Source organism: Bos javanicus, chromosome 6 (assembly GCF_032452875.1).
Source record: "Bos javanicus breed banteng chromosome 6, ARS-OSU_banteng_1.0, whole genome shotgun sequence".
Taxonomy (NCBI): domain Eukaryota; kingdom Metazoa; phylum Chordata; class Mammalia; order Artiodactyla; family Bovidae; genus Bos; species Bos javanicus.
This window is the reverse complement of record NC_083873.1, coordinates 87,776,758-87,804,210: the sequence shown is the minus strand read 5'-3', so window position 1 is coordinate 87,804,210 and position 27,453 is coordinate 87,776,758. Positions and strand designations below refer to the sequence as shown.

The 27,453-nt window shown below is 38.2% G+C and overlaps 1 protein-coding gene across 2 annotated transcripts in view; it reads left to right on the top strand.

Moving 5' to 3' along the window:
* ADAMTS3 (ADAM metallopeptidase with thrombospondin type 1 motif 3) overlaps positions 1 to 27,453 on the top strand; it is a 277,975-nt gene that overhangs the window by 205,952 nt on the left and 44,570 nt on the right. For both annotated transcript variants that reach the window (XM_061420428.1, XM_061420429.1), the window contains exon 5: positions 7,676 to 7,875. In XM_061420428.1, coding sequence (XP_061276412.1) covers positions 7,676 to 7,875 — 200 coding nt within the window. The remainder of the gene's footprint in view (positions 1 to 7,675; positions 7,876 to 27,453) is intronic.

Sequence of the window (27,453 nt, the reverse complement as noted above, 5' to 3'; positions counted from 1 at the left end):
TTTTTTTAAAGGTTGTACCCTGACCCCTTCTCTCCTAACTCACTGGGAAGAGGAGGACTTGAAAAGGAGGATTCAGCGATGTGAGCTGCCTATGCAACTTCCATCTCCCTCTCTTCTTTTATTTTAAGGCCTTCCACTTTCATCTTTTAAAAACAGAATCTCAGTACTATTCACGAACCCATACTTTTCCTAAACATGTACTTCAGAGGAGGTCAGCTTCAGTTGCAAAAGTTGATTTCTTCTATTGGAATAAGACATGTGTGGGTTTGTTCTTATCTTTGAATAATTTTTACATGGCCCTGTGATTCAATGCCAACCACTGAAACATGTCGTTAAATGTACCAGAGGGCCTCTAGGAAAGATTTTTGCCTACTTTTAAGAAAGACATGCAAAAAGATAGAATTTGTGATACCTGGTTGTGATGGGGAATTGGTGTAGCCATTCTGAAAGCTAATCTGAAGACAAGGCCTGTATATAAAGAATGGCAAGATATGAAAAGATGTTAAGAACTATGTACTTGATATACTGATGAACTGAGTAGTCCAGGAATCACCCTACCTCTGAACCTCTTGTAATGCAAATTAATATATTTCCTGATTACTTTAAAGTTGTCTTTATCTGCAGCTAAAAACATTCTAACTGACATATACACATACACAGGATTTTCTGTATATTGGACATTGAGATAACTTTTCTGTTTTGTTTGTTTGCCAATGATTACAAACTCAAATCATGAAAACATTTTTTTTCCTACTTAAAAGGTAAGTTTTCTATTTAAAAAATACCATATGCTATCGTTTAAAGTAGTCAGTGAAAACAAAAGCAAACATGTATTTTAGAATTAGAACTTTAGGGAAAAGAAATCATGGAAACTAATATTCATTCAATGGTAATGTCTCTTTTTTAAAAAAAGCAGCAGTTACTTAATGAAACTTCAGAATTGACATCATAATTTGGCCTGAATATACTACTTTGAACTATCATGATGGAATTTCCCAGTTGGTGAAGGGTTCAGCTGCTTTTCACAGAATCCTTTTATATCTTGGTAGAATGGTGTCCCCATATATGTGGAGATGCTGTTACTCTATCTTTTTAGAATCATAACAATAGGTGCTTGGTCACTCAGTCATGTCCAACTCTTTGCGACCCTAAGGACTGTAGCCTGCCAGACTTGTCTGTCCATGGGATTTCCCAGGCAAGAATATTGGAATCGGTTGTCATGCCCTCATCCAGGGGATCTGCTGGACCCAGAGATAGAACCTCAGTCTCCTGCACTGCAGGCAGATTCTTTACCTCTGAGCTACCAGGGAAGCCCAATAACAGCATACATTTATTTAAATTATATCAGTGGGAAAATCACTATTGAATGATACAAACAGGTCAACACAATAACTTAACTCCTCTCTGCTTCTGACCTTAACAGATGACATGTGTTGGATTTTACACCTATTTTTAGTTCTCATCTTAGGTTCTCCACCTACAGTTGGAAAATCTAGCTGTGACATTCCAGTCACTTCATTTTCACAGCAGGAGTCTGTTCATGAAGAATGCCAAATTTCTCCTTATAGATCCATTCTGTGTTTATTGTTACTGCCAAACATTTTCTTCCTCATTTTCTGAAGTGGAGGCACTACAGAGAAATCTGCTGTGAGACATTTTGGTAAAGTGAATCTTACTTTATCACTCATTATTAACATGACATTAACTTGCTTTCCCAAAAGGAGTAGGAGAGCATGGGGTGGGGGAATATACAGAATAAAATTAAACAGTGTTAATGTCATACCTATTAAGACTTGATTTAGTGACATATAAAAGAAAAGCCACATATGGCCTGTGCGCAATGGAAGTGCTATCCCCCTTACACTTTGTATAACAAAGTCTGATGCTAGGCAGCCCAGGGCTAGGCTGCCAGCTCCTACCCCTAAAAACCTTGGGGTATCCGATTCCTTCTTTATAGCTACTCTACCAAACCAAGTACATGCCTCGAATCCAAGGTTATCTCAAAGAACTCCTGTATCATGTTCATGGGCCAGGCAGCTGGAAGGATTACTAAGTAAAGGACCCAAGGTGCTCACCTACTAAGATGAATCACATTCCTTTGAGGAGCTTGCATAGAAGCCTCTCATAAGAACCATGTCAAGCCATTGAGGTGTAAGCAATACTTTGGTTTATATCTCATTGATTTATCCTAAATCCAGTGCGGTCCTTAGTCACAAGGAAGTCTGCAAGTGACTTTTAGCTGGCTTTATTGCTACCTCACTTAGAATTGCCATTCTTCCTTAGGCATAAGGAACAGCTGTACAGTAGATGATTCTATCATATTCTCTATCATAGTATGATTAAGATTGTATTCCAACCCCAAAGATTCAGAATTTGATCAGAACTTGTACCTTTCAAGTTTTAACTTTTCCCCCTGTCATTTTTCACATCACAAGATTTTTTTCCAGAATGGGGAGTGATTTCACCAATCTACACTTAGATTTCCTGTAAATATAAGTAAGCATGTAAACATGCCATATTCCATCCTGAAAATGTCTTAAGCCCAAATGTTATAATCCACAAAGCAGATTTTATTCTATTTTACCTATTTGGTGAATTCAAAATTCTGATTTAACACTAAAGATAACTGTATTTGTTATGACTTGATTGGTTATATGTTTGCCTCCAAACACTTCATATTTTCCATAAAAATAGGCTTTTATAATAAAATCATTTTTTTATGAAAGTTAGTTTATAGCAAGTCAGAAGCTGCAGGGGTACAAAAAAGGATATAATCAAAATGTTTAAAAAATATTAAATTCTTATCAGAGCTTTCAAGCTAAGTTTCAAAACTTACATTTTCCAAAAAGTTTGAAAAATAGAAGACTCACTCTTAAGTGCTAAGGGGGTTGCCTTTGATAATTCTGTGAAGCTTGAAAAGGTACTCTAAGGATTAATTTTTGTCATGAAGTGTGGGAAATAGCAGTAGCACAGTATAGTTATTTCAGGGCCTTAATTATTGATGGCTATATAGACATGAGTTTGAGTAAACTCCTGGAGTTGGCAATGGCCAGAGAGGCCTGGCGTGCTGCAGTCCATGGGGTCCCAAATAGTCAGACATGACTGAGCGACTGAACTGAACTGGTATCTTAAGAGTCTCTGTTTTTCTGCTAATTCTGTTATCACATCAGTCACTTTTGCTATCCAGCTCAGCCATAGCCCTTCAAATCACCTTAAATTCACTTACTTAAGCAGGATGCCAGCAGGGTGTCATGAGAGATCCAGAGTTTGCAAGACCCACCACAGAATGTCACTATAGTTTCACTTCTTAAACTTGCCTATTGACATCCCTGTGATTCTTGGGTCCCTAAAGCAGAAAACAGATCTGATAGGGAGTGTTTGGACATGATTAGCATCATATGTATATGTGTTTTTAGTCGTGTCTGACTCTTTGCCATGCCGTGGACTGTAGCCCGCCAGGCTCCTCTGTCCATGGAATTCTCCAGGCAAGAATACTGGAGTGGGTTGCCTTTCCCTCCTCCAAGGGATCTTCCCAACCCAGTGACTGAACCCAAGTCTTCCACGTTGCAGGCAGATTCTTTACCATCTGAGCTACCACGGAAGCCCAATTAGCATCATATTCACCTTTAATTGTTTTTATTCCTGTATTTATGGGGGCACAAAGAGAATGTCAGAATTAGACACAGAGGTATCTAAAATTTTGTCAAGGTGTGTGTCTGCTTTTTTTATCTATTTTTAAACACTGTGTATTTATTTTTGGCTAGCTGGGTCTTCTTTGTTGCACACAGCCTTTCTCTCGTTGCAGTGAGAGTGGTTAGTTAGTCTTGGTTGTGGTGCACAAGCTTCCAATTGCACTGGCTTCTCTTGTTGTGGAGCTCACACCCTAGAGTGCAGGCCCAGTAGTTACGGCACACAGGCTTAGTTGCCCCATGGCATGTGGGTCTTCCCAGACCAGGAGCCAAATCCATCTCCCCTGCATTGGCAAGTGAATTCTTAACCAGTGGACCACCAGGGAAGTCTGTGTGTCCGCTTTTAAACTCTAAAGCTTTATAAAAGCGTGAATTATTAACAATAGGTATGTTCTAATACCCTCACTGGGATTCCCAGGTGATACCAGTGGTAAAGAACCCACCTGCCAATGCAAGAGACATAGGAGATGCAGGTTCAGTCCCTGAGTTGGGAAGATCCCCTGGAGAAGGAAATGGCAACCCATTGCAGTTCTTGCCAGGAAGATACCATGGACAGAGGAGCCTGGTGGGCTACAGTCAATTGAGTTGCAAAGAGTTGGACACGATTGAAATGCCTTAGTAGGCACACACGCACTCAATACCCTGATTAGGTCTACTTAGTGTGTAACCCATGGACACTTCCACAAGTTTAAGCTTACGTAATTGTTTATGACTACAGGACACAAATGCAGCTTCATTCTGAATATGAATCTGGTACAACTGTGTAATTCCCAGAATTAACATGTAAAGAATTTTTAACTTTCTCAGAGTCTGCCAGACATGAGTACGCAATAAGTATGCATTGAGTGAAGATCAGTGCTATTTCTAAACTAACTCTTTCCAACTTGGTATTAGGTTTTTAATCTACTAAACAAGTTTATCTCATTGGTGGTGGTTTAGTCACTAAGTCGTGTCCGACTCTTGCAACCCTGTGGACCATAACCTGCCAGGCTCTTCTGTCCATGGGATTTTGCAGGCAAGATTGAATTTAATCCTAATTTTAACTGGAAGTAAGCATTCTAGAGTCTCCTCTGCTTTATCTACTTTGTGCTCCACAAGAGATACTGTTACCCTTATTCGTTCTAAAGTTTTCAGCATTTCATATTTTCCTTTACTATTTCCAGATTTTTTTCTCACCATTATTTCAAAAGAAATATAACCATTTCATTTTTGATACATAAAATAAAATGTAGGAAGCTTTAAAGATGCTTGGGGCTGGTGCACTGGGACAACCCAGAGGGATGGTACAGGAGGGAGGAGGGAGGGGGGTTCAGGATAGGGAACACGTGTATACCTGTGGCGGATTCATGTTGATATATAGCAAAACCAATACAATATTGTAAAGTTAAAAAATAAAAAATAAATAAAAAAATTTTAAAAAGAAGTAAAAAAAATAAATAAATAAAATGTAGGAAGGTTTAAAAAGTGTAGAAATCTTCTCTTAACAGGAAATCATCATCACCACCATAACCATCATCATAGTAGTAGTAGCAGAACTATTTGTTAAGCACTATGACTAAGTACTTAGACACTATTTTTACTAACATTAATCAGAATCACAGCAGCTCTGCAAAGTAGGTATCATTATCCCATTTTACAGATGAGAAAACTGAGGCTCAGAGAGGTTAGTTTTAAGTAAAATCATACTGCTAGGATGTGGCACTGCCAGGATTTGAAGCCAGGTGTATCAGGTCATTATATTGTAATGTAGATATACTAGGAAAAATTCATTATGAATGAAGATATTTCACAGCCTCAGAACAATTTGTAATTAATGTGGAGGTGTATAAATAAAATCACCAGAAGTTATTCCACTACTGTGTTTTTTTTTTAAATGTTTGACATCTGGCCACTTTAGGAATCCCAGAAAAGAACATTGTACAGCACAGGAGGAAATAGGGGCGGAAGTGTTCTTGATTGAATAAAAGCAATGGTTGAAAGAAAAAGACTTCCTTCTTGAGTTCTTCATGCAATGAAAAAATAGATTCTCTTCTCTTACCAGAAAACCACCAATTTGAGGAGGGATGCAAAGGCCAAACCAAAGATGCCTTACTTAGAGCAGGATGAACTGTCCTTCTGAAATAGGTATTCAGCCTTCTTCATTAATGCATCAGACTTAATGACATGATGAGTTTACTGGGATATTTCCATTGGAGACTGTCACTGACAGTTCTGCCAAAGAGAGCCATTTTTAGAACTGGGAGTTTGTGTATGAATTTCCTATTTGTACACTGGCTATCACATTCTCAAGTGTCTGAAGAGACTGAGGTTGAATAGGAAAGTTGTTTGCAGGTGTAGTTTTCTGCTCTCAGTGTGGGTTTACAGCTCTTAAAAACAACTTTTGAGGAAAAGCTTTCTGTTTGATGTGGATGGTGGCGAGAGTTATGTACATACCTTGGAGCCAATGTGATTCCCTTATGAGGAGAAAATTCCCAGCTAATGATCTAGCATTTGAGCTTGGGTCAAAGTGAGTTACAGTCTAGTTTTCTAACCTGAGTAGTCATATTCAGAGCCTCTACTCATACTTATAGGGGAGGGTGCTGCTGCCTTTCTATATTTTTTAAAAGTGGAAAGAGTGTGAGTGAGACCTGTACTTCTGCAATTCAGTTCCCATGTGGCTAAGGCTTGGTCATCAATCTTCTTGACCAAGAGACACCACATTTTCCCCCTCAACTTTACTAAAACCACAGAGGTGGAGAGGAAAATGTCTGTTCATTAATGTCAGAGACCAATTCAAATGGCTTACAGGCCTCAGTACAACATTAAATAAGCCTTCGTATAAAACATGGGTCAGAATTGGTTCTTTCAAACTTGTTTTTAGATATGTGACTGTTTTAGTCATCAAGGCAGTATGTAAAATAAAATCCTTTCCAGGTTTTATATATTTGAAATGGGAATGAGGATTCTTTCAGTTCTATATTAGCAGTTTTCATTAATATCTTTTTTAGTATTTCAAGAATATATTTTATTTTTTTAATGCACCAAAGCATTTTCTTCACCAAAACTATGATAATCGAAATCTGAGACAATTAGAACCTAAAAATGCCTCTCTTACTCTCTTTCTGTCCAGTAGGTAGGTAAGTAGATAGAAAGATATTCTAGAGATATGTATGTGTATGGCTATCTGTATATCACTCTGTTTGTGTCTATGTATATGTATATCTATTTGGAAAGTAAAAAACTTAAATTCCTTCCACAGCATAAAATAAAATTTTTATAGTTCTATTTTTCTTATAGTTAATTTGGTGACTGATTTTTTAACTTAAGTATCTCACAGATTCAGATATATATCTATCAAAGCAGGTTGCTATCCAGATGAAGGCCAGTAAAATGTGGAAGACCTATAGTGTCCGCCTAGCAGCATTCATTAGAAAACCATACTTATAAAAAAATAAAGTAATATTTGGTGACTGATCATCATACCACTAAATGCTCTTGTGTTGCCATGCTACAATTTTATTTTTAAGCTGAGGCTACTGGAAAAAGAAGTGATTTGGACTTATGTGATACAAATCCCATAGTCCATGATAAAAGTAACTTAAGCTAACCACTGTAAACTTATCAATCTGTGACACTGAAATTAATAGCCTCCATTTATTTAATAATTGCTTAGCCTGCACATGTTCTGTACCCCCACTTCCTGTGCTCTGCACCAAGGGTACAGCTGGAGGAAGTCCTCTGTTCCTCCTGCAACCATCCGTCTGGCTGGTGGCACTGCTTTCTGTGCAGGAATACTATTTTGCCCTATGTTGTTCATTGTTGAGTTTACAGGACATCTGTGATCATGTGTATGTGCACATTATTGAAGGCATAAACTGACCAGCAGCATCTTGGTGACTGTGGATGATAATGATAGGTCCCCAAGAACATCCTTTTTTTTTGTAAGAAGTCCTTAGAAGGCCCATTGGGAAAACTGAAATGCCTGGATTCCTTTTGTTTCTTAATAGAGTCGGATCTGGAAGGCCTTGATGATCTAGGTACTGTTTACAGCAGCATTGACCAGCAGCTGAATGAAACCATGAGGCGCCGCAGACATGCAGGAGAAAATGATTACAACATCGAGGTACTGCTGGGAGTGGATGACTCTGTGGTCCGTTTCCATGGCAAAGAGCACGTCCAAAACTACCTCCTCACCCTGATGAACATTGTGAGTAGTGACTCCCTTTCTGAGGCTTTTTGATCTTTTAATTCACTTCTCCTGTTTTGCTCTGGTCTTTTGGAAACCTCTATGAGGTCTTCCATGACTACACCCCACATTCAAAATGTGTACGTAACTGCATTCAATTCAAATATTGATCTACAGATTTAACATACAAGATGCAAAACTAAAGGAAACATGAAGTGAAATTTTCTTTTGCGTGATCAACTATTGATCCATTGTCACCAAAGAGAAATCTTAAATTTAAAAAATTATAATGGGCTGGAATTATAATATCAACTATGGTTTTCATTTGGTTCTGGGGATAATCAAAACTCTCAGGACTGTCCTCCTGACTTGATGTGGACCACGAAGAATGAGATGGATCTTTCCAGCATCATTTTGCATCCCAGGATGATGAGGAATTATTTAGGCCTAATAACTCTGTGTGCATGCTTGCTTTTAGAGCTTTTGGATAGAGTAATATTTTTCACCATGATGCAGTTGAATGTAATATACATACAACGCACAGTCAACTCTTGGCATAGTGCTGCCCTGCAATTATAAAGGACTCTAAATTTGTTCTCTATGTCTTCCTTATCAGCCTTAATCTTATCCAGAAGAAATTTAGCCATCAAACTGATGTCCTTTTTTCCCAGGTGAACTGGCACAGAGCAGTTGAGGAGAAATAATACATAAGTTACCTACTTCTAAAAGATAACTAAGATAGTAGTATGCTCTGTTTTATATGTTTTATCTCCTAGAATGATAAAATACCATATTACTCTGGCAAATGTATTGCCTAAGCCTATTCTGTCTTTCAGCTTTTGACTTTTAGTGTGATTTCTTTGGGTACCTTGCCTTTTTTCCATGCTTAAGATTAGATTTCCAACAATTCTTAATTTTATTAATCATGATTTTATTTATTCTAATATTTAAGCCAATATGTTAAACATATATTCTGTTCATTAGATGCCAATGTATAAAATTCTACATATATTATGTCTCTGTGAAATGGAAAATAGTGTAAAAACTCAGATACATGTTTATTTGTTCGCTGGCACAGATCCCAGTTATGAAGACTGCTTAGCGCACAGAAAACAAATTCCCCTGGAGATGCTACTTTTATTAATTCTTGCATCATTCATTGTGCTCCTGGACCGCTTTCTTCTACACTAGGGAGGCAGTCAGTCAGGATAGACTTGTTAGTAAGGCGCTTGGAGTAATTCCACAGAGATTTGTCACAGTCTTTGTCCTCACAGTACTTATAATTTAGTCAAAGATAAAAGTGATGCAAAAAAATGCAAAGGTTGAGCAATAAAAGGCATTCTATTATTAAGACATATCAGTAGGCACTGTATTGTAAGTTCTTTAAGACTTTAGAGGGAGCAGCTGTGAAGTGTTGAGATTATCAAATTGGGACTTAGGAGGCAGAGGCTTTAGTTCTAGCTATGTTCCTGGTTGATTTTGTGACCCTAGATAATCATGTCCCTTCCTGGGATTTAGTTTCTGTATTTATAAAATTAAAAGATGGTACAAGATGTAATAATCCTCTAATCCATCAGGAAGCTTCAGGTTAAAGTAGGTCTGTAGGGATTTGTTTCCTGGATTTTTAAAAAAATTTGCTTCGTTTTTCAAAGGGCACATGGGATTGTCAAGGCTTTCTAGACAGACTCTGTTGACAGGAAAGTAGAAATGGCTATAGTATATTCACCACACAGTAAGCTGAGGTGTCAAGGAATACACAAGACTGCTGCATTTTTGGTTTTATAACCATTGCCAAAGATATTTTGTTTTTAAGACCATTAAAAAAGTTAGGTAATAGGCTGAGTCTTTATCTCCAATACTAGAAATTATTCTAAAGCTAATCGAGCATCAGAGAATGGAACTGGAAGAGGGAATATAATTTTTAAAACTGAAGTTCATTGCATCTGAAGTAATTAGTATATGTAGAGGTTTTTAGGAGGTAATAATAACAGTCCCCGCTCCCTTCTCAAGTTCAGAATCGACTAAATGATAGGCATAGTGAAAAGGCAGATGAAGAATAAATAGTTTTATTATTGACAAGAGCTGAATTGCACATCATTTAAATGTGTAGCCACAAATATTTTTCTTATTCTCAATTAGCTGGGAGCACTTTGTCCCAGCCCCTGCCACCCAGGAACATTTGGCAGTGTTTGGTCGGGAAGATCCCCTGGAGCGGGGCATGGAGAATTCTTGCTTGGAGAATCCCATGGACAGAGGAGCCTGGCAGGCTACAGTCCATAGGGGTCACAAAGAGTTGGAGACAACTGAAACGATTTAGCATGCACCGAGGCATTTTTGGTTATCATAACTGGGAAAGGAAGCTCTGCCACCACTGAGAGATGCCAGGGATGCTGCTAAACAACTACAACATAAAGGGCAGCTGTACACAGTAGAGAAATATGAATTATCTGGTCTAAAATGTCAACAGTGCCAAGGTTTAGAAACCTTGTTAAAAATTAGACAATCTTGCTCACATCCCTCTATCCCCAACCCCCAATTAAATCAAAGGTTTAATAGAAAACCCTTAATTTCAGGTTTTCAATTAAAGTTGAAACTCAGTAATTTCAGATTTCCTTTGTAGGACTGGTAGAGAGCTGTAAGCATGAGAGACTGAAGGCTGAGTCTCTTCCTTTCCTCCCTAGGCTCCCATTGCTCTGTTGCAGACCGTTGTATCTGTAATACTGAAATGAGAATGCCCTGTCTCAAACTGATCAATTAAATAAGAGTGGGAGAAATGAAAAAAACCAATACTGATACTCTAATGAAATTATCTCTTGGAAATTTGAAGCAAAGAAATAAGTTGGGTTTTTTGTTGTTGTTGTTTTCCATGACAAGTTTGGAATAATTAGTAACTCCTATGCTAGCCTTGTTTTATGGCTTCCCATGGTTATCTAAAATCATGGATCTCCAAACTTGAGCCCTGTCCAAACATAGAGGCTTTCTTTACATGTCACAGGGGGCTTCCTTGGTGGCTCAGACGGTAAAGCGTCTTTCTGCAATGCGGGAGACCCGGGTTCGATTCCTGGGTCGGGAATATCCCCTGCAGAAGGCAATGGCACCCCACTCCAGCACTCTTGCCTGGAAAATCCCACGGACGGAGGAGCCTGATAGGCTACAGTCCATGGGGTCACAAAGAGTCGGACACGACTGAGCAACTTCATTTTCACTTTCACTTTACATGTCACAGAGGTTCAGGCAGAAACTATAGAAGAAAACTGACAGCAAAAAGTCTATTTCCTTGCATTGATTTGGGGAGAAATGGGGGGTTTACCAGGTGGCGCTAATGGTAAAGAACATGCCTGCCAATGCAGGAGAGGCAAGAGATGTGGGTTCAGTACCTGGGCGGGGAAGATCCCTTGGAGAAGGGCACAACAACTTGCTCTAGTTTTCTTGCCTGGAGAATCCCATGGACAAAGGAGCCTGTTGGGCTACAGTCTATTGGGTCACAAAGAGTCAAACATGACTGAAGCGATTTAGCATGCATGTACATGTCCCTGTGATAGAGAAAAGATCACAGTTTCCTTTAGTCTGGTTTGGCACCTTTAACTTAGTTAACTAGTCAGCAAATACAATCTTCTTTTAGTTTACCTGATAGTCAAATATAGTTTCCGTATCCAAAACCAGGGGATATTTAGCATGCCATTCCTGAACCAAGGGAGTACTGTTAGGTCCCAGTGATTTGCTTCATGGTTGTCTCTTTAATTTAAACTGAACACCTTTTCAAAGGAATGTTCATATTTATCTCATACTTTATTGTCTTGAAAAGAGTTCTTAAATTATTAAATGTTAAACATCTGTGTAATGAAAGAATGGATAAGTGAACAAATGAGTGTAAGTAACAGAGGTAGATTGTGAACAGACAGAAACTTTGTATTTGAAATAAGAGGATATAAATGACATGAAGGCTTTAATCAGTTTAACAATATAATAAAAGAAGTGTTTAGAAAGGAATTTAGCATTTGGTCATGTCAATATTTTTTCAAGTATATTGCAAAATGGAAAATTATTGTGACTTTTTTTTCCCTAGAGGAGACAGAGGCTTAAAATGTCAATAAAATTGAGGTAAATTTTTACAGTTATTTGAAGTTTGTAAGACAATCTGAGATAATGATAATACAATGATGGTAATCATTAAAAGAAGACAAGGAAGGGGCTTCCTTGGCAGCCCGGTGGTGGAGATTCTGCATTTCCAATGCAGAGGAAGCAGGTTCTATCCCTGGTTGGGGAACTAGGATCCCACGTGCTGCATGGCCAAAAAACAAAAGACAGTGACTAGCTTCTGTGTTGGTGAACACATCACAGTGCTGGGAGGGTGAGGGCCTGGAAAGAGCATGGAAGCTCTGTACCTCTCCCCGCAAACCTTGCCTTCTGCATCTCTTACATTAGTCTGTTCTTAAGTTGTATCAATCATTTAAAAATAAATATGTAGGAGGTGCAAGACAATAATGGCAAGGCAAGATAGTCTTGAGTCTAGCCTGCCCCTAGCACTATATGGTAGGAGACCTTGTACAAGAGCTAACTTCTCAGTTTCCTCACTAGGAAGATGACAATAGCGGTGGCTGTGCTCACGCGAAAATTCTAAAGAAGAAAGGAGAGTGTGAGCATAGAACATCTAGAACTGAGAAGGAGCCTAGCAGACGGCCAGCTGACACTGGCTGTAAAGAACTCAAAGCTCTTCCCACAATTTGCTTTTCCCCCTAAGTTCTACAAAGGGAAGCAGAAGGCTCATCATGTGATGTGAAGAAAGATGACATGCTTGCAAGTATCTGCCATGAATCATTGACAGGCACAGGGCTTGCCCCAAAACAAAACGGCAGTTTTGTGAGGGATTTAAACAAGGGCGGCACAGCCCTCACCCCTACTTGATGCCCCAGTTTTCCCAGAATCTCAGAGAAGAAAACATCAAAGGATTTGCTTAGGGTGATGTCTGGAGTCTAGGATGGAGCCCATCTCAGCACCCAATCTCATGAGCCTTTTGCCACCTATAAGCCAGGACCAGAATCTGGAGAGAAAGGGATGCAGACCTCACTGAGCTGATTTCATTGTCAGTATTAACCTGGAGTTGGGGGTAGGGACAGGCAAAAAACCCTTCCTGGGACCATTTTCTCCAAAAATTAAGAGTCTTGCATTTTATTGGGGGAGGTGCAAAAAAGCCTATTGTGTTCAGGGAACAGACAAAGACCAGTGACATCTTAAAGAGAAAAAGTCTACCCCAGTATTTAGGGCAGAAGAAAACCTTGGGGGAAAGCAACTTTCATGCTGTGAGAATACTCAAGCATCTCTGTGGTGTGGCTCATGTGATGAAAATCAGATACTTCTGGCCAGAAGCCAGCATCACTGCCATACATACAGGAAATCCACCTGCCAAGTGGCATCCTTATAGCAGGTGGCACTAATGGTAAAGAACAAGCCTGCCAATGCAGGAGGCGCAAGAGACGCGTGTTCAATCCCTGGGTGGGGAAGATCCCTTGGAGGAGGAAATGGCAATCCATTCTAGTATTCTTTCTGGAAAATCCCATGGACAGAGGAGCCTGGTGGGCTACAGTCTATGGGGTCCCAAAGAGTCGGACGTGACTGAGCATGCATGCTCTAGACCCTAATCAAGACTTCAGGTGAATAGACCCAGCTGACACCTGACTTTGACTTCATGAGTAAAACCAAGCTGAGACCACCCAGCCAAGTTGTTCCCAAATTTCTGACTCATGGAAACTGTGAGAGAATAAATGATTGTTTCTGCTTTAACAAAGTAGAAGAAGGAAGAGAAGAAGATAGGTTATTGGGAGGTAGGAAGGTGAAACTTCAAGTTCTATTTAATTTTAACTCCAGTTAATCATAGTTTAAGTATAACCAAGAAAAACATTTGAAACATAAGCCAAGAGTAATGTTAAATAGCTTTGGTTTATCTGCTATTTTAAATTAGATAGTTGCCACCTTTTTGACACAAATATATTTCCTTTGTTTTAGGCCCTTATTGCCTAATGATAGCGTGTGTGTGCTTAGTCAAGTCCAACTCTTTGTGACCCCATGAGCCCCCTAGGTTCTTCTGTCCATGGGGATTCTCCAGGCAAGAATACTGGAATGGGTTGCCATGCCCTCCTCCAGGGGATCTTCCCAAACGAGGGATCCCAAACCATGTCTCCTGCATTGCAGGCAGATTTTTTACCATCTGAGCCACCACGGAAGTCCAAGAATACTGGGTCTGTAGCCTATCCATTCTCCAGGGGATCTTCCCAACCCAGGAATCGAACCAGGGTCTCCTGCATTGCAGGCAGATCCTTTACCAGCTGGGCTACCAGGGAAGTCCAATGGCAGTGATAACTGTGCAAATGAGCATGCTAAAGTTCTTTATGTGATTTGTCATGGAAATCTTGGGATTTGGACACTGGAAAGACAGCTCACTGAGTTAACACTTTGCTCTGGGGTCTCAAGTGAACAGGTGCCAGGTGATTTTACTAAGATCCCTTAAGAGGAAACATGCCCTCCACTGAATCCCCAGCGTCTTTGCAAATGAGTCAGTGAAAGTGAGAATCTCCATTGCCTTCCATCTATGTTTATTTTTAACTCATCCTCTTTCATAGAACTCGAAATTTCTCCCAGACTCATCTATAAAGAAAAAATAAACAGATATGACTGTATTTTAAAACAACATGAGGAGCCATCAGAATAATTTAAATTGAGGGGCGTTCTACACAATAACTGACCAGTACTCTTCAAAACTATCAGAGTCTTGAAAGAAAAACTGAGGAACTGCCCCAGATTTAGGAACACTAAGAAGATATGGCAACCAAATGTCATAGATTGGATCATAGAGCAGTAAAAAGGTATTTGTGGAACACTTGATAAAAATTTAAGTGACTCTTTAGGTCAGTAGATTGTATCACATTAAAATTAATTTTCTAAATTTGTACTGTGTACTGTAGTTATGATGAATGCTAGCATTTGAAGAACTTGGGTCAGGGGTGTATGGAAATTCTTTTTTCTGTATTTCCAATCTTTTATGTAAGTCTGAAATTACTTCAGAATGAAGTTAATGAAAAAAGTCAATGCATTAAAAGAACGCCTGATCTGATGTTTTCTCCTGTTTCATTTATTGTGTTTTTAACTTTTAAATGATATAATATAAAATGCTATTTTTTAAGAGACTTCAAATATGGGTAGAGATGGGTTGTCAGAGAAAGTGATTTATGTGTTTTTGCTTAAACACAATAGGAAAAAAATATGCAATGAATATATGATACAATAGTAAATAAAGTCAATATTAAAATATTAAAAACTCTTTACTCTTAAACATAAACTTTCATTAAAGCATAGCTGACATATAATAAAATATGCATTTTAAGTGTAAAGTTTAATAACATTTTATTAAAAATTATTATTTTTTGTTTCAGCATAGTGTTCTTGCAGATACTTTCAGAGTTTAGAGCAAATAAATTGAAGCTTGCCTATCCTTCCTTTTCTCAGTAAATGACTCTTTTAATGCAGCCACTTATTCAAACCAAAAACCTTCTAGTATAATAGAGGTGTTTCCTCACTTGTGGATATACTTTACTAGGGGAAATTAGATTTGTAAATTATTATGTATAAAATCATCTAGAAAGGGCTAATTGACTGAAAGCAAGTATTGATTCTGTGCTGTGGGGGAAGAACACTAGGGTTGTCTTTGAACTAGAGGTATGAAGAAGAAGTATGCTTGAATGTTAGAAGTTAGATCTTTGAAGATGAACAACAGGGACTTCCAGTCAGAGAAGATGGTTGAATATTCAAAGTTCCAAATAGATGCACAGCATATATTTGAATTTGACTACATACACATTACATGAAGGAGATTAATGTAAAATAAGAAAATGAACTTAGATAGCAATTATAGAACTTTCCAGAGAGGTTGCTCCTCTTTGTTTACTTCTGCTTATAGTTTCTTAGCCAACAATGGATGGGTATTTACTATGTTTAATACACTGGGAGAATATAAAGAAATTCTTTGTAGATTAACACCAGGAAGCACAGATTTTGGTAAAGATGATGAAATGAAGACCACTCTTCTAAATGTTAGTTTGATTTGAAAGAAGTAGAAGCTGATGCTACAGGATCGTGCCATTTTTTGCTGTTGTTGTTCTGGAACTGGTTAACTTTTACCAAATTATTAAGTGAAAGTCAAAAGGACATAAAAGCCATATGTTCCATCTACTGTAATCCTTTTAGAAGCTAGAATTTCTCTCAGCCACTGCAACACCTAACTAGTACTTACCATTTGTTTTGACTCTGGGAATCATTTTCTTTCTTTGCATATTCACTTTTACACATTTTGGTGATAAAGGGTGATGGCATTACTATCTTATTGTTATTCTTTCTTTGTCTCATGCAAAGCTTTCCTTTTTATTATGTGTTAATATATCTGTGACAGGATAAAGAAAAGTTAAAGAAGTATTAATATTCTAATATTGACTAAGATTAACCTACCTAATTTGTTTCAAAAAGCAACCCAGAAAGTAGATCCTGTGTTGGTTTTCACAATCGTATTAAATTGGTATCAGAATTTGAAGTCCACATATATTGGGACTAGTAAACAAAAATAGCACATGAGTATAAATTGTGTAAAAGTGAATCTATTCATTAAACATTTATTCAACTATCAGTCCATGATTCCTGCCCTTAAGAATCTTATGAAAGAGAAAATCAAGAATCATGGAATTTCCCATTTGGAAGTACCATAAGAAGCATATTATTATTATCCCTTAATTTTATAGATGAGGAAATAACAGCACATATATTCTGTACTATATTGCTTACAGCAGTTATGTTGGTCAGATGAAATTAAATGTATTGGCTTCAGAAAACCTCATCTTTCCACAATTTCCATTGTGTTCAGAACCAAGGCTATGGGTAGAAGATATCATGGCAATTAAAATCCATCTCTGGTGCCTTTGTTCTTTGTTGTCTCCAAACTTTCTTCCCATTGTTCCATCCTCCCCCTTCATCTCCATTTTTCTTTTATGGTAATATTTCATTTATCAAGATCAGGGTCAGCTGTCAGCTCCTGTGAACCTTTCACAAATCATCCCCTTCTTATTATAAAATGTTTGCATTCCTGGCAGTAGCTCTCTGATAGGTTGTTTGCTCCTTGAGTACAGTTACTATGCATTTTTAAGCTTCATGCTGCTGCTGCTAAGTCGCTTCAGTCGTGTCCGACTCTGTGCGACCCCATAGACGGCAACCCACCAGGCTCCCCGTCCCTGGGATTCTCCAGGCAAGAACACTGGAGTGGGTTGCCATTTCCTTCAATGCATGAAAGTAAAAAGTGAAAGTGAAGTCGCTCAGTCCTGTCCGACTCTAAGGACCCCATGGACTGCAGCCTACCAGACTCTACCGTCCATGGGATTTTCCAGGCAAGAGTACTGGAGTGGGGTACCATTGCCTTCTCCTTTTAAGCTTCATATTTACATCTAAAATAGTGTCAGGGCTTCCCTGGTGCTAGTTGTAAAGAACCTGCCTGCCAGTGCAGGAGACTTAAAGAGTTGCAGGTTTAATCCTTAGGTCAGGAAGATCCCCTGGAGGGAGGACATGGGAACCACTCCAGTATTCTTGCCTGAAGGATCCCATGGACAGAGGAGCCTGGCAGGCTACAGTCCACAGAGTCGCAAAGAGTCCGACACGACTGACTTAGCACACACACATGCAAAACAGTGGCAGCCACATAGTATATATCCAATAAAAGTGTAACTGATTCAGTATTTTAGCAAATATTTTAATGCTGTGTACCAAGTATTTAGTTGGGAACACAAAAGACATTTCCTGTTCATATTCAGATTAGAGATTGGTGGGGAAATCAAGCAAGCACATCAAAGATTATGATAAGAGCTCTACAGGGAACCAACAGTTTGCTTACAAAGGGAATAACAGGGCTAACGGGCGGTAGGGACAGTCTTCTCCCAAGAAATGATGGTTAAGTTGAGATTGAAAATAGAAGAAAGAGCCATTGAACAAGAGCAAGTGTTTTAGTTATAAAAAGAAAGCCACTGTGGCTTGAGTCTATCATTCAAGGAGTCAGGTGGAGCTTGAAGAAGAGGGCAGGCATCTTTCAGGTCATGGGAGGAGACTGAATTCAATTTTAAGAGAATTAGTGGAAAGTCATTGAAAGCCTCTTTCTGTGTTGTAAAGAATAGATGGCAGTGATCTAGGGACAATGAAGACAGATCAATTAGAAATCAATTGTAGATGTCTAGGCAGATGATAGTTTACTGGACAATGAGGATTGCAACAGTAAGGGAGTGTTCATAGTAGAGTGGCTTCCCAGGTGGCAGGAGACTTGGGTTCATTCCCTGGGTCAGGAAGTTTCCCTGGAGAAGGAAATGCCAACCCACTCCAGTATTCTTGCCTGGGAAATCCCATGGTCAAAGGAACATGGTGGGTTGTAGTCCATGGGGTCACAAAGAGCAGGACAAAACTTAGTGACTAAACAGCAGCAGCAGCAACATTCATAGTATAATCAATAGAGTTTGTCAGTGGATCAAATAGGGAGCTCAAGGGAAGGGAGGAATCCACCCTGATTTACACTTTTCTGGTTTGAATACTACTGGATAATGGGGCCATTCACATAGATGGGGTAGCCTATTTAAAAAAACAAAAGATTGTGTAGAATCAAGGCTTCAATGCAATCTTTGAAGATATTAGAAATAATCTAGTTTCAGGTCTAGATTCAGAAGAATGATTTAGTGTCTTTAAGAATGGGGGTTTATACTACTGGAGAAGGAAATAGCAACCCACTCCAGTATTCTTGCCTGGAAAATCCCCTGGACAGAGGAGACTGGTGGTCTGCAGCCAATGGTGTCCCAAAGAGTTGGACACAACTGATCAACTAGCACAACATTTAGCCTTTGCTGTGTGCCTGTTCGTGATGTTAAATGCTTCACAAGAATTATAGAAAATTCTTCAACTATAGGTTCATTTTCAGTCCTGGTTTGTAAATTAAGAGATTGAAATGTAAAGAACATAGGTGATCTTTCCAGAGTCACACAGCTAAAGTGTGGCACAGTCAAGACTTGAGCCTGGATAGATCCTTCTGCCTTCAGAAACCATTGCTCTTCCTCCGTAGGCTTTACTGCCTCTTGTTACAAAGTTGATGCATTATTGTAAAAAAAAAAGTGGAAGTCGCTCAGTCATGTCCCCGTTGCCAAATAAAATTCTGATGTCTTTACTTGTTCTTTTATCTTGTTAGAATACCATTCAAGTCACTAAAATTGAGAATTCAATTACTTGTGTGATTGAATCAAATCAGCTAGCAATCTAGTTGAAGATTCTCCCTAACTGGATGATAAAGCAGATTCTGCAGTTGGAGGAGGGGGAAGGGGGGTATTTTCCTTCCGTATGCCCGAAGTTTCTCGTTACCAACACTTTGTGGTGGCAGGTATCTCTGTCATTTGCTAAGATCTGTGAGGTGATCTGGGTCTGATGTGCCTATTAAAATGTTCAGTGCCCTGCAGAGAATTGAGTCAATCCCTTAATCTCAGGATTTACCAAGAGAAAACAATTCATTTAAAAAAGGGTAACTCCCTTTTTTAAATGTGTGAAAAAAAAAATCTTGTACTTCCAAGTAATCATTAATAATTAAGAGCATTCAGTTTTCTCATGTACTAAAATTGGCCACCTATGATGGACAATGAACTGGGAATTCATAAATGTATTTTGCTGGATATGGCAAGCTTCCCTACCTAATACTTTTACGGGAAAATGTATGCTCCCGGAAGTATGCTAATCCTAACAGAGCATTAATGGACTTATTTAAGGATTAGCAAACTAATGTGGTTATTGGTTGCTTAATGATGATTCAATCCCTTCACTGCTTTTAATTTCTTAGCTAGTGTTTCTGAAAATGCTGAATGTGAGTTCGAGGCAGATTTATCTGGGGAGTATACATGTTCAGGCAACTTGAGCAAATCATGTAGCAGTTCTGTGATTTGGATTATTGTCTTTAATTATCTTTAATCCATTCTTTATATTTGAATTCACATTAGCACTCCACACATTTATTCACCTAGCAGACATACCCGAGTCTTGTTAGATGCTAGGGAGGCAAAAATGAATACAATTTAGCTCCTTTTTCACAAGAAGCTAACTCTAGCAGTGAAATAAACAAATCAAGAAGTAATAATAATAAAATGTGATAGTTTCACATTTTATAAATAAATAGTTTCACATTTTAAAATAATAGTTTCACATTTTATAATAAAATGTGAAGAGATTCAGCCACAAAATACTGTGTAAACATTAACTGAGAAGGAGGGGATGTGGTTTGGCAAGTAACATTACTGACGAATGAAATCTTCATAGAGGATGTGTCATTTGACTTGAAACTTAGAGAATGAATTAGCATTTCCCTGCTAGAAAAAGAGAAGATGGGTTTTGGAAGATGGGGAACAGATTTTATAAAGATTTTAAAAGTGGTAGCTCATGATGTCTTTGGAGCTACTGGAGATGGAGATGGCAGAAGGTGAGGCTGGGTAAAGAATCTGAGGCTGCCTGTAGAAAAATGTGTGTACTATGCTGAGGAGTTTGAAATTCACGGTGCTAATGAAGAAGGGTTTATGAAAAGGATTTTAAAGATTAGTCTGTGTTTTAAAAAGAGAATTCAGGATAAAATTGAATGATTTGGAGGAAGAGACTCTGTTAGACATTGTGCTATGAACATAGACATATAGTATTACTATATAAGTGCCCAAATTAGGGGACAAAATGTAGTCCATCTGGCTTCACATTCCTTGTGATTTATACTATCCCTCCCTACCTCAAAAAACTTACTGTCCCCAATGTGGATCGAACACACAAGGTCACAGAGACAGACTGGAGTAAGCACACATCATTTCAGCCACCCCTTGTATAAATATGTACACCTTCCCTGGAATATCCTGGACCCATCATTCTGGAAGAAACTCCCTTCATCACAGGTGAAATTCACATAACATGATACGCAAGCAGTGCTGCTGTTTCATAGGTCCTTTAATTTTAACTGAACAAGCAATAAATACTTGTTTCCCTGGTTTGTTTCAGCCTGTATTTTTTCAAGGGTCCTACAGCAGAAAAACTTTTTAGTTTGCTAAGCAAATCGTCTTTCTCATTCTTGAAGAAAGAAATCAGTTCTGCCAGAGCTTTTGGTATGTTTCCACTATTCCAAAGGCTGGAAGACTTCATGAGGCCTTATAGCTGAATTGCCTATTCTTGGTCCACCCAAAGCTCCTTTGATGCCTAGGGAAGTCAAAGCATAATTAACCATAAAATGAGAGCCTCATGCTTATGGAGAACAGCTATGTGAACCCGATAATCTGTCCTTCTGGAGAACTACTGAAAGGAGCCCAAATTACCCAAATGAAAACATTTGCAAAAGTTTTAAGAGGTGGTTGCAGCAGTTCAACTGAGTAGGACACATACTGAGGTGTTGGACGTGAAGGTGGACAGGAGAGACAGATGTGAGCGGTACTGCAGGACTCGGTAATATACTGACTATAATGCTTGAAGAAGAAGAAAGAATCAAGATGGTTTCATCTTTAGGACTTCCCTGGTGGTCCAGTGGTGAAGAATCCACACTTCCAATGCAGGGGGTGTGGATATGATCTCTGGTTTGGGGAACTAAGATCCCACTTGCCACTCAGTATGGCCAAAAATAAATAATTTTTTTTAAAAAGATGGTTTCATCTTTAACTGTGATAGAATACTCAGAGAGAAGAACAGGAGAGGGTGAGTATACTTTGAGATATATTGATGTATTTCCAAATAGATAGATCTCTTACTAAAGCTGAACAGATGACTGTGAAGCCTGAGAGAGGTGACTCAGTGTGAGATATTTGAGATTCATCAGTCTATAGACATTGGTTGAAGAAACAGCAGTGGATGAAATATTGCAGAGAAAGAATGTGAAAAGAGGATCAAAAACAAAATATTGAGACACACTGATGTGTGGGTGAGCCAGTGGAAAAGGAGAAATTATGAAAATATAGCTAAATAACTTGAATATCATTGATGAATTTAAATAATATCATTTATGAATGTAGTGATAAACAGTACTAAATGCTACAAAATATTATGGGTGCCTTTATTTTTTCATGATGAAGGAAAATTGGGAATATTAGTAAAAGAGGGAAAAGAACCCCAAGAAGGGGGGCGATTGAATATGAAAAATGGCATTGATTTTTTGGAGCAAATAAATATCTTTAAGGAAGTGTGAAAGATCCTAAAGGAAGGAAACTTAGCACTTCCACTATGACAGGAAGAAAAAGACAGGCAAGATGGTTATAACAGAGAACAGACATTGGTGTCATATAGACTTATTGGATTTGTAGCTGTGCTAATCATTTGGGGAACAAATTGCATAACTTCTCTGGGTCTCAGTCTCTTTTTTACATAATCAAGATGTCTCCTTCATAGTGTTTGACATTCTTGATAACAGAGGTTGAGCTTTTGTACCAGCTCTTCCCTTTTTCCCGGATCACTTGTGCCCCAGAGAGGCAACTGCCTATTTTCTTCTTGTCCAAATGGGTCTTCAGGCTCTGAATTGCCCAACTTCAGGTAGCTTCTTCCTCTCTCTCTTGTCCTCTAGCTCATCACTCAGATTTTCTTCATAGCACCCTTTCCTATCTGAAATGACCTCGTCTGCATGTCTTTTTGTGATGATTTATATTTTCCATACTTAGTGCCTGTTTTACCTATTAGAATATATTCATGGTAAGAACAGGGTTCCCTGGAGACTCAGCAGTAAAGAACCTGCCTGCCAATGCAGGAGAATCAGGTTTGATCCCTGGGCCAGAAAGATTCCCTGGAGAAGGAAATGGCAACTCACTCCAGTATTCTTGCCTGGGAAATCCCTTGGACAGAGGAGCCTGGTGGGCTACAGTCTATAGGGTTGCAAAAGAATTGGACACGACTTAGCAACCAAACGACAATAGTAAGAGCAGAGACTTAAACTCATGTGTCAATCAGTTCCCGACCCCTAGGACCCTTAGGCACAATTCAGTTCACTAAATATTAGATGAGACTATTCATAAAAGGTAGTTATTAGGGGAGGGAGAAATTAGTGGTTTGAGATTAAGAGATACACGTGTTCATCATGCTAATTTGCCTCAGTTATGTGCAACTCCTTGCAACCCTATGGACCGTAACCCACCAGGCTCCTCTGTCCATAGGATTCTCCAGGCAAGAATACTAAAGTGGGTTGCCATTTCCTTCTCCAGGGCATCTTCCTGACCCAGGGATCGAACCTGCATCTCTTACATCTCCTGCATTGGCAAGCGAGTTCTTTACCTCTAGTGCTACTGTATATAAAATAAATAGTCAACAAGGACCTACCATCCAGTGCAGGGAACTATATTCAATATCTTGTAATAACCCATAATGGAAAAGAATATGAAATACAGAGTATAACTGAGTCACCTTGCTATACACCTGAAACTAATACAACATTTTAAATTACTGTACTTCAATTTTTTAAAAAAGTAGTCATTATTCTGAAATTGGAAGTGAGGAGAAAGGAGTTGACAGATTAGGAGATAGCTACACCCTGAGTAAAAATATAGAGGACAGGACTGCAAATCTAAGCAGATATGTGTTTGGAACTTTTTGCTCAACAAGGTATGGTTGTGGATAGAGTAATATATTTTCCCAGTCTACTATAGGATTCGTTTATGTCCAGCCAAAGTCACCGAGGCTGTCTTGTCATTACCTCTTTGCCTTTAGTTAACAAAAAGTCTCTTTAAAAAAAATTATACATGTATACCATTTATTTGTTTCTATATAATGTTACTAATGATGGCTAACAATTTTTGTTTTTATATTTGCAAGGCCCAGGCACCTTTAAGCACTGTACATATGTGACCTCCTTTATTCCTCTCAGCAATCCTGTAAGGACAGTAGTGTAATCATCCCATTTTACAGATGAGAAGACTGAGGCACAGAGACAAATAAGATGCCCAAGGTCACATAGCTAAGAGCAAACCCAGGCAGTTTGACTTTGGAGCCCATACCCTTAAGCACTGAGCAATATGGCCTTTCAAGACCTCATCCCTCCATCCTAAAGAAATATGAGTGTTTTTTTTTTTTGTCAAAGGCAGACAAAGCTGTTCATCAGCTAGTCAGACAAAGCAGGTCACAGTGTCCTGCCAGGGAAATGTCCTGGGAGAAATGGTCCTGTCAGGGAACAAACCTGGAAGGAATTTTCCTCTTAAGGAAAGGAATACTTGATTTAATTAATCAAGTAAATCAAGTATTCCTAAAATCATTACCTTTCCCCACCTTCACATTGGCAATCCCTTCCAATTTAAGGTTACTTAAAAATTAAAATCCTATTTACCCCATTTTTCAGGTAAATAAATATTCTGGCCTCAACCCTGATCACCTTGTAGAAAATCCACCTGTGCTCCTTAGGTTTCCTGACATGGTGACAGGATATTCAGTTTTGCATCGATAAACTTTGATTTGCCTTATGTAATATCTGATATATGACTTTTTAGAATGTTTATGCTTAATGCTTTGCTTACAACCCAAAACACTGGTTATAAATTTCAGCCCTATCTTTTCTTTTCCTATTCAGTTTTTCCAGTGATTTGCTCCAGCTCCTTTTCATTTTTTCCCCAGTATATTTTTAGATTATATTGACCATCAAGAAATCCTTATTTGGAGTCAATTTCAAATCTAGTTAATTGTTTAGTTCAGTCGCTCGTGTCCGACTCTTTGTGACCCCATGAACCGCAGCACGCCAGACTTCCCTATCCATCACCAACTTCCAGAGTCCACCCAAACCCATGTCCAATTAATTCATTTCCTTAAAATTTACACAAAGGAAAATTATGAAAAAGAAGTAAAGTTTTTTCGAGTTATCTTTATCAGTATGCTTACATATCAGTTTCTTAAACTCGGAGGTAATGATTATTCTACAATTAGATTTGTTTTGCATCGCGACAGTGCAGTGGTCTGCAGTGTGTAGAAGTGTATCGAGCTGGTAAAAACTGCTGACTCTGGAGCCAGATTGCATAGGTGTACACCCTTTACTCTGTGTACTAGCTGTGACCTTGGGCAAAGTACTTAACCTCTCTGGGCCTCAATTTTGTTTGATGTAAAATGGAGATAATGATATCCTTAAAGTTGTTGCAAAGATTATGCATTATTTGATTAACATAGGTAAAGTATTTAAAACCGTGTCTGGAACTTGGAAAGCTCTGTGTTAATGCTGGTTTTTTGTGTTCTTGATTCTGCTTTAAATTAGGAAAAAGTAGCTTTCCTTATCACTAAGTGTTATAAAAATGCTTTCTTAAAAAATATTATTTTCATTCATCTTAACATATCCAAAATTTTAATTCAGTATGATCTGTTTATTTTTTTCTGTATATCATTTATTGGTTGTTAAAACTCAGGGTTAATTTATACCCAAATCCTAAGTTTCTTCGTGCCTCTCATAATGTGTCAATCAGATGACACTGAAAAACAATCTACATAAAGATGTCTTCAATATTTAAGAGTCCAGTCACTCAATGTTTTTCTCAGGTTAGAATATTTTAAAATTCCTATTTCATTTTAAGGAGCTTATTTTATTTATGTGTAAATATACAAAAGGCAGACATACCCAGTGGTGTGTAAATACATTCAGGTGTGTAACACAGCCTCTCCTTCAACCTCCTCTAACATGTGCGTACTGCCCTCTGCTGGAAAAAGTATTTTTGAAAAATAAAATTGTTAAATTTTTCCCCCTTTTTTTTTTTTGATAATTTAAACTGTATCTTTGATTCTATTATTATTCTGTTGAGAGTAAATAAATTTACAGTACAAGATTTTTCAAATCCTTTTCAGTGAAAACTAAGATGGGGAGAGTTATGTTTTTTGTTTTTTTGTTTGTTTGTTTTTCTGTGCTCTTTCTGGATAGATTGGAAAATATGTTCATAAACCTTTAAGACTTTTGGTATGGATAGGTAGAAGTGTTCTCATGTGCCTTTTATTTTGCTGAGGGCAGTTTGTGGCAGTTTGTTTGATTTGAATAGCAGGTGTGTGAAGCAAAAAGAGCAAGTATGATTATAATTTGCCAGTGAGAAAACAGAGGCTCACAGAGGTTAAGCGACCAATCGAAAGTCACTCAGTTTGTCAGTGGCAGATTTGGGACTAGAATTCAAGTCTTAGAATATATTTAATTCTGTGATGCTGATTATTTCTGCAACTCTTATCATATCCTGTGTGTCTCAGAGCCGAAAAAACTTTACATCCTGTTATTGACAAGGCCTGGCAAGATGGCAAGCAGTCAATTTATTAGGTACATTTTAAAAGTGAATAATGTAAAGGAAGCAACTTTTTAAACCTTGAGAAGCAAAATAATAAATGATATCCAGTGCTTTGCCCAATAGAGACACCTAATATTTGTTGATTTGCCACACTGAAAGAATATTTTCTCCTATGTATAAATACTATTGCCTTATATTTGATTATTTCTATCCATGTTGTACTCTGAGACAGTTTCACAAATTTGTGCCAACTTGGAACATTCCATAACTGATCTTGATTTCTATTGGGGTACTCCGGTTAACTTACTAGTCTGGCATAATAGTGACTATTGTTAAATAATACTTTTCTTTTGGTGAATGGTAAATTTAACCTTTTAAAAAGTGCCTTTTTATTTCATCATTTTATAATATAATATTGCTATTGAGAACATGAATTGTGTCCTTTATATTTTCTCAGCACTGTGCTGATTTTTAAATTTACCAAACAAAAATGAATTTACTAATTTAGGGTGATTATCTGTATGCTATGGGTTTCCCTGGTGTTTCAGATGTTAAAGAGTCCTCCTGAAATGCACCAGACCTGAGTTGGATTCCTGGGTCGGGAAGATCCCCTGGAGGAGGGCACAGCAACCCACTCCAGTATGCTTGCCTGGAGAATTCCATGAGCCGAGAAGCCTAATGGCCTATAGTCCATGGGGGTCACATCGAGTTGGACACGACTGAGTGACTTTCACTTTCATTTTTCATATGTACATTATACTAACTCAGGTATCACAAGCTATTTGTTATAATTGCCACCTTATATTTATTTTATGACTCTAATAGTTTTCTGACATAAAAGTCTCCCATAGTATTTAAAAGTATCATTGTCATTGCTATTCAGCCATGGCTGTAAGGCCCTCCCTTCCCTGCATCACTTCTCCTCCAGAAATTAATTTAGTTCTTTTAATCTTTTTTTCTTTAGTTTAAAATTATGTTGTTCCCTGATTTTGTGAACTCACTAACATTGATTTCAGCATCTTTTACATTAAATGCACTTACATTTCAATTATTGATACATTAAGTACATGTTAGGACACCCCCAATGGTTCAGTGGGTAAAGAATTCACCTGAAATGCGGGAGACACGGAAGATGTGGGTTCAATCCCTCTGCTGGGAAGATCCCCTGGAGAAGGAAATGGCAACCCACTCCAGTGTGGGGGGTCACAAAGAGTTGGACGTGACTGAATGACTAAGCGCATACTAAGTACATGTTAAAACTTTGTGTGTGAAACCTTTGTGCTAATTCAGAACAACCGCATTATGAGAAGTCTCT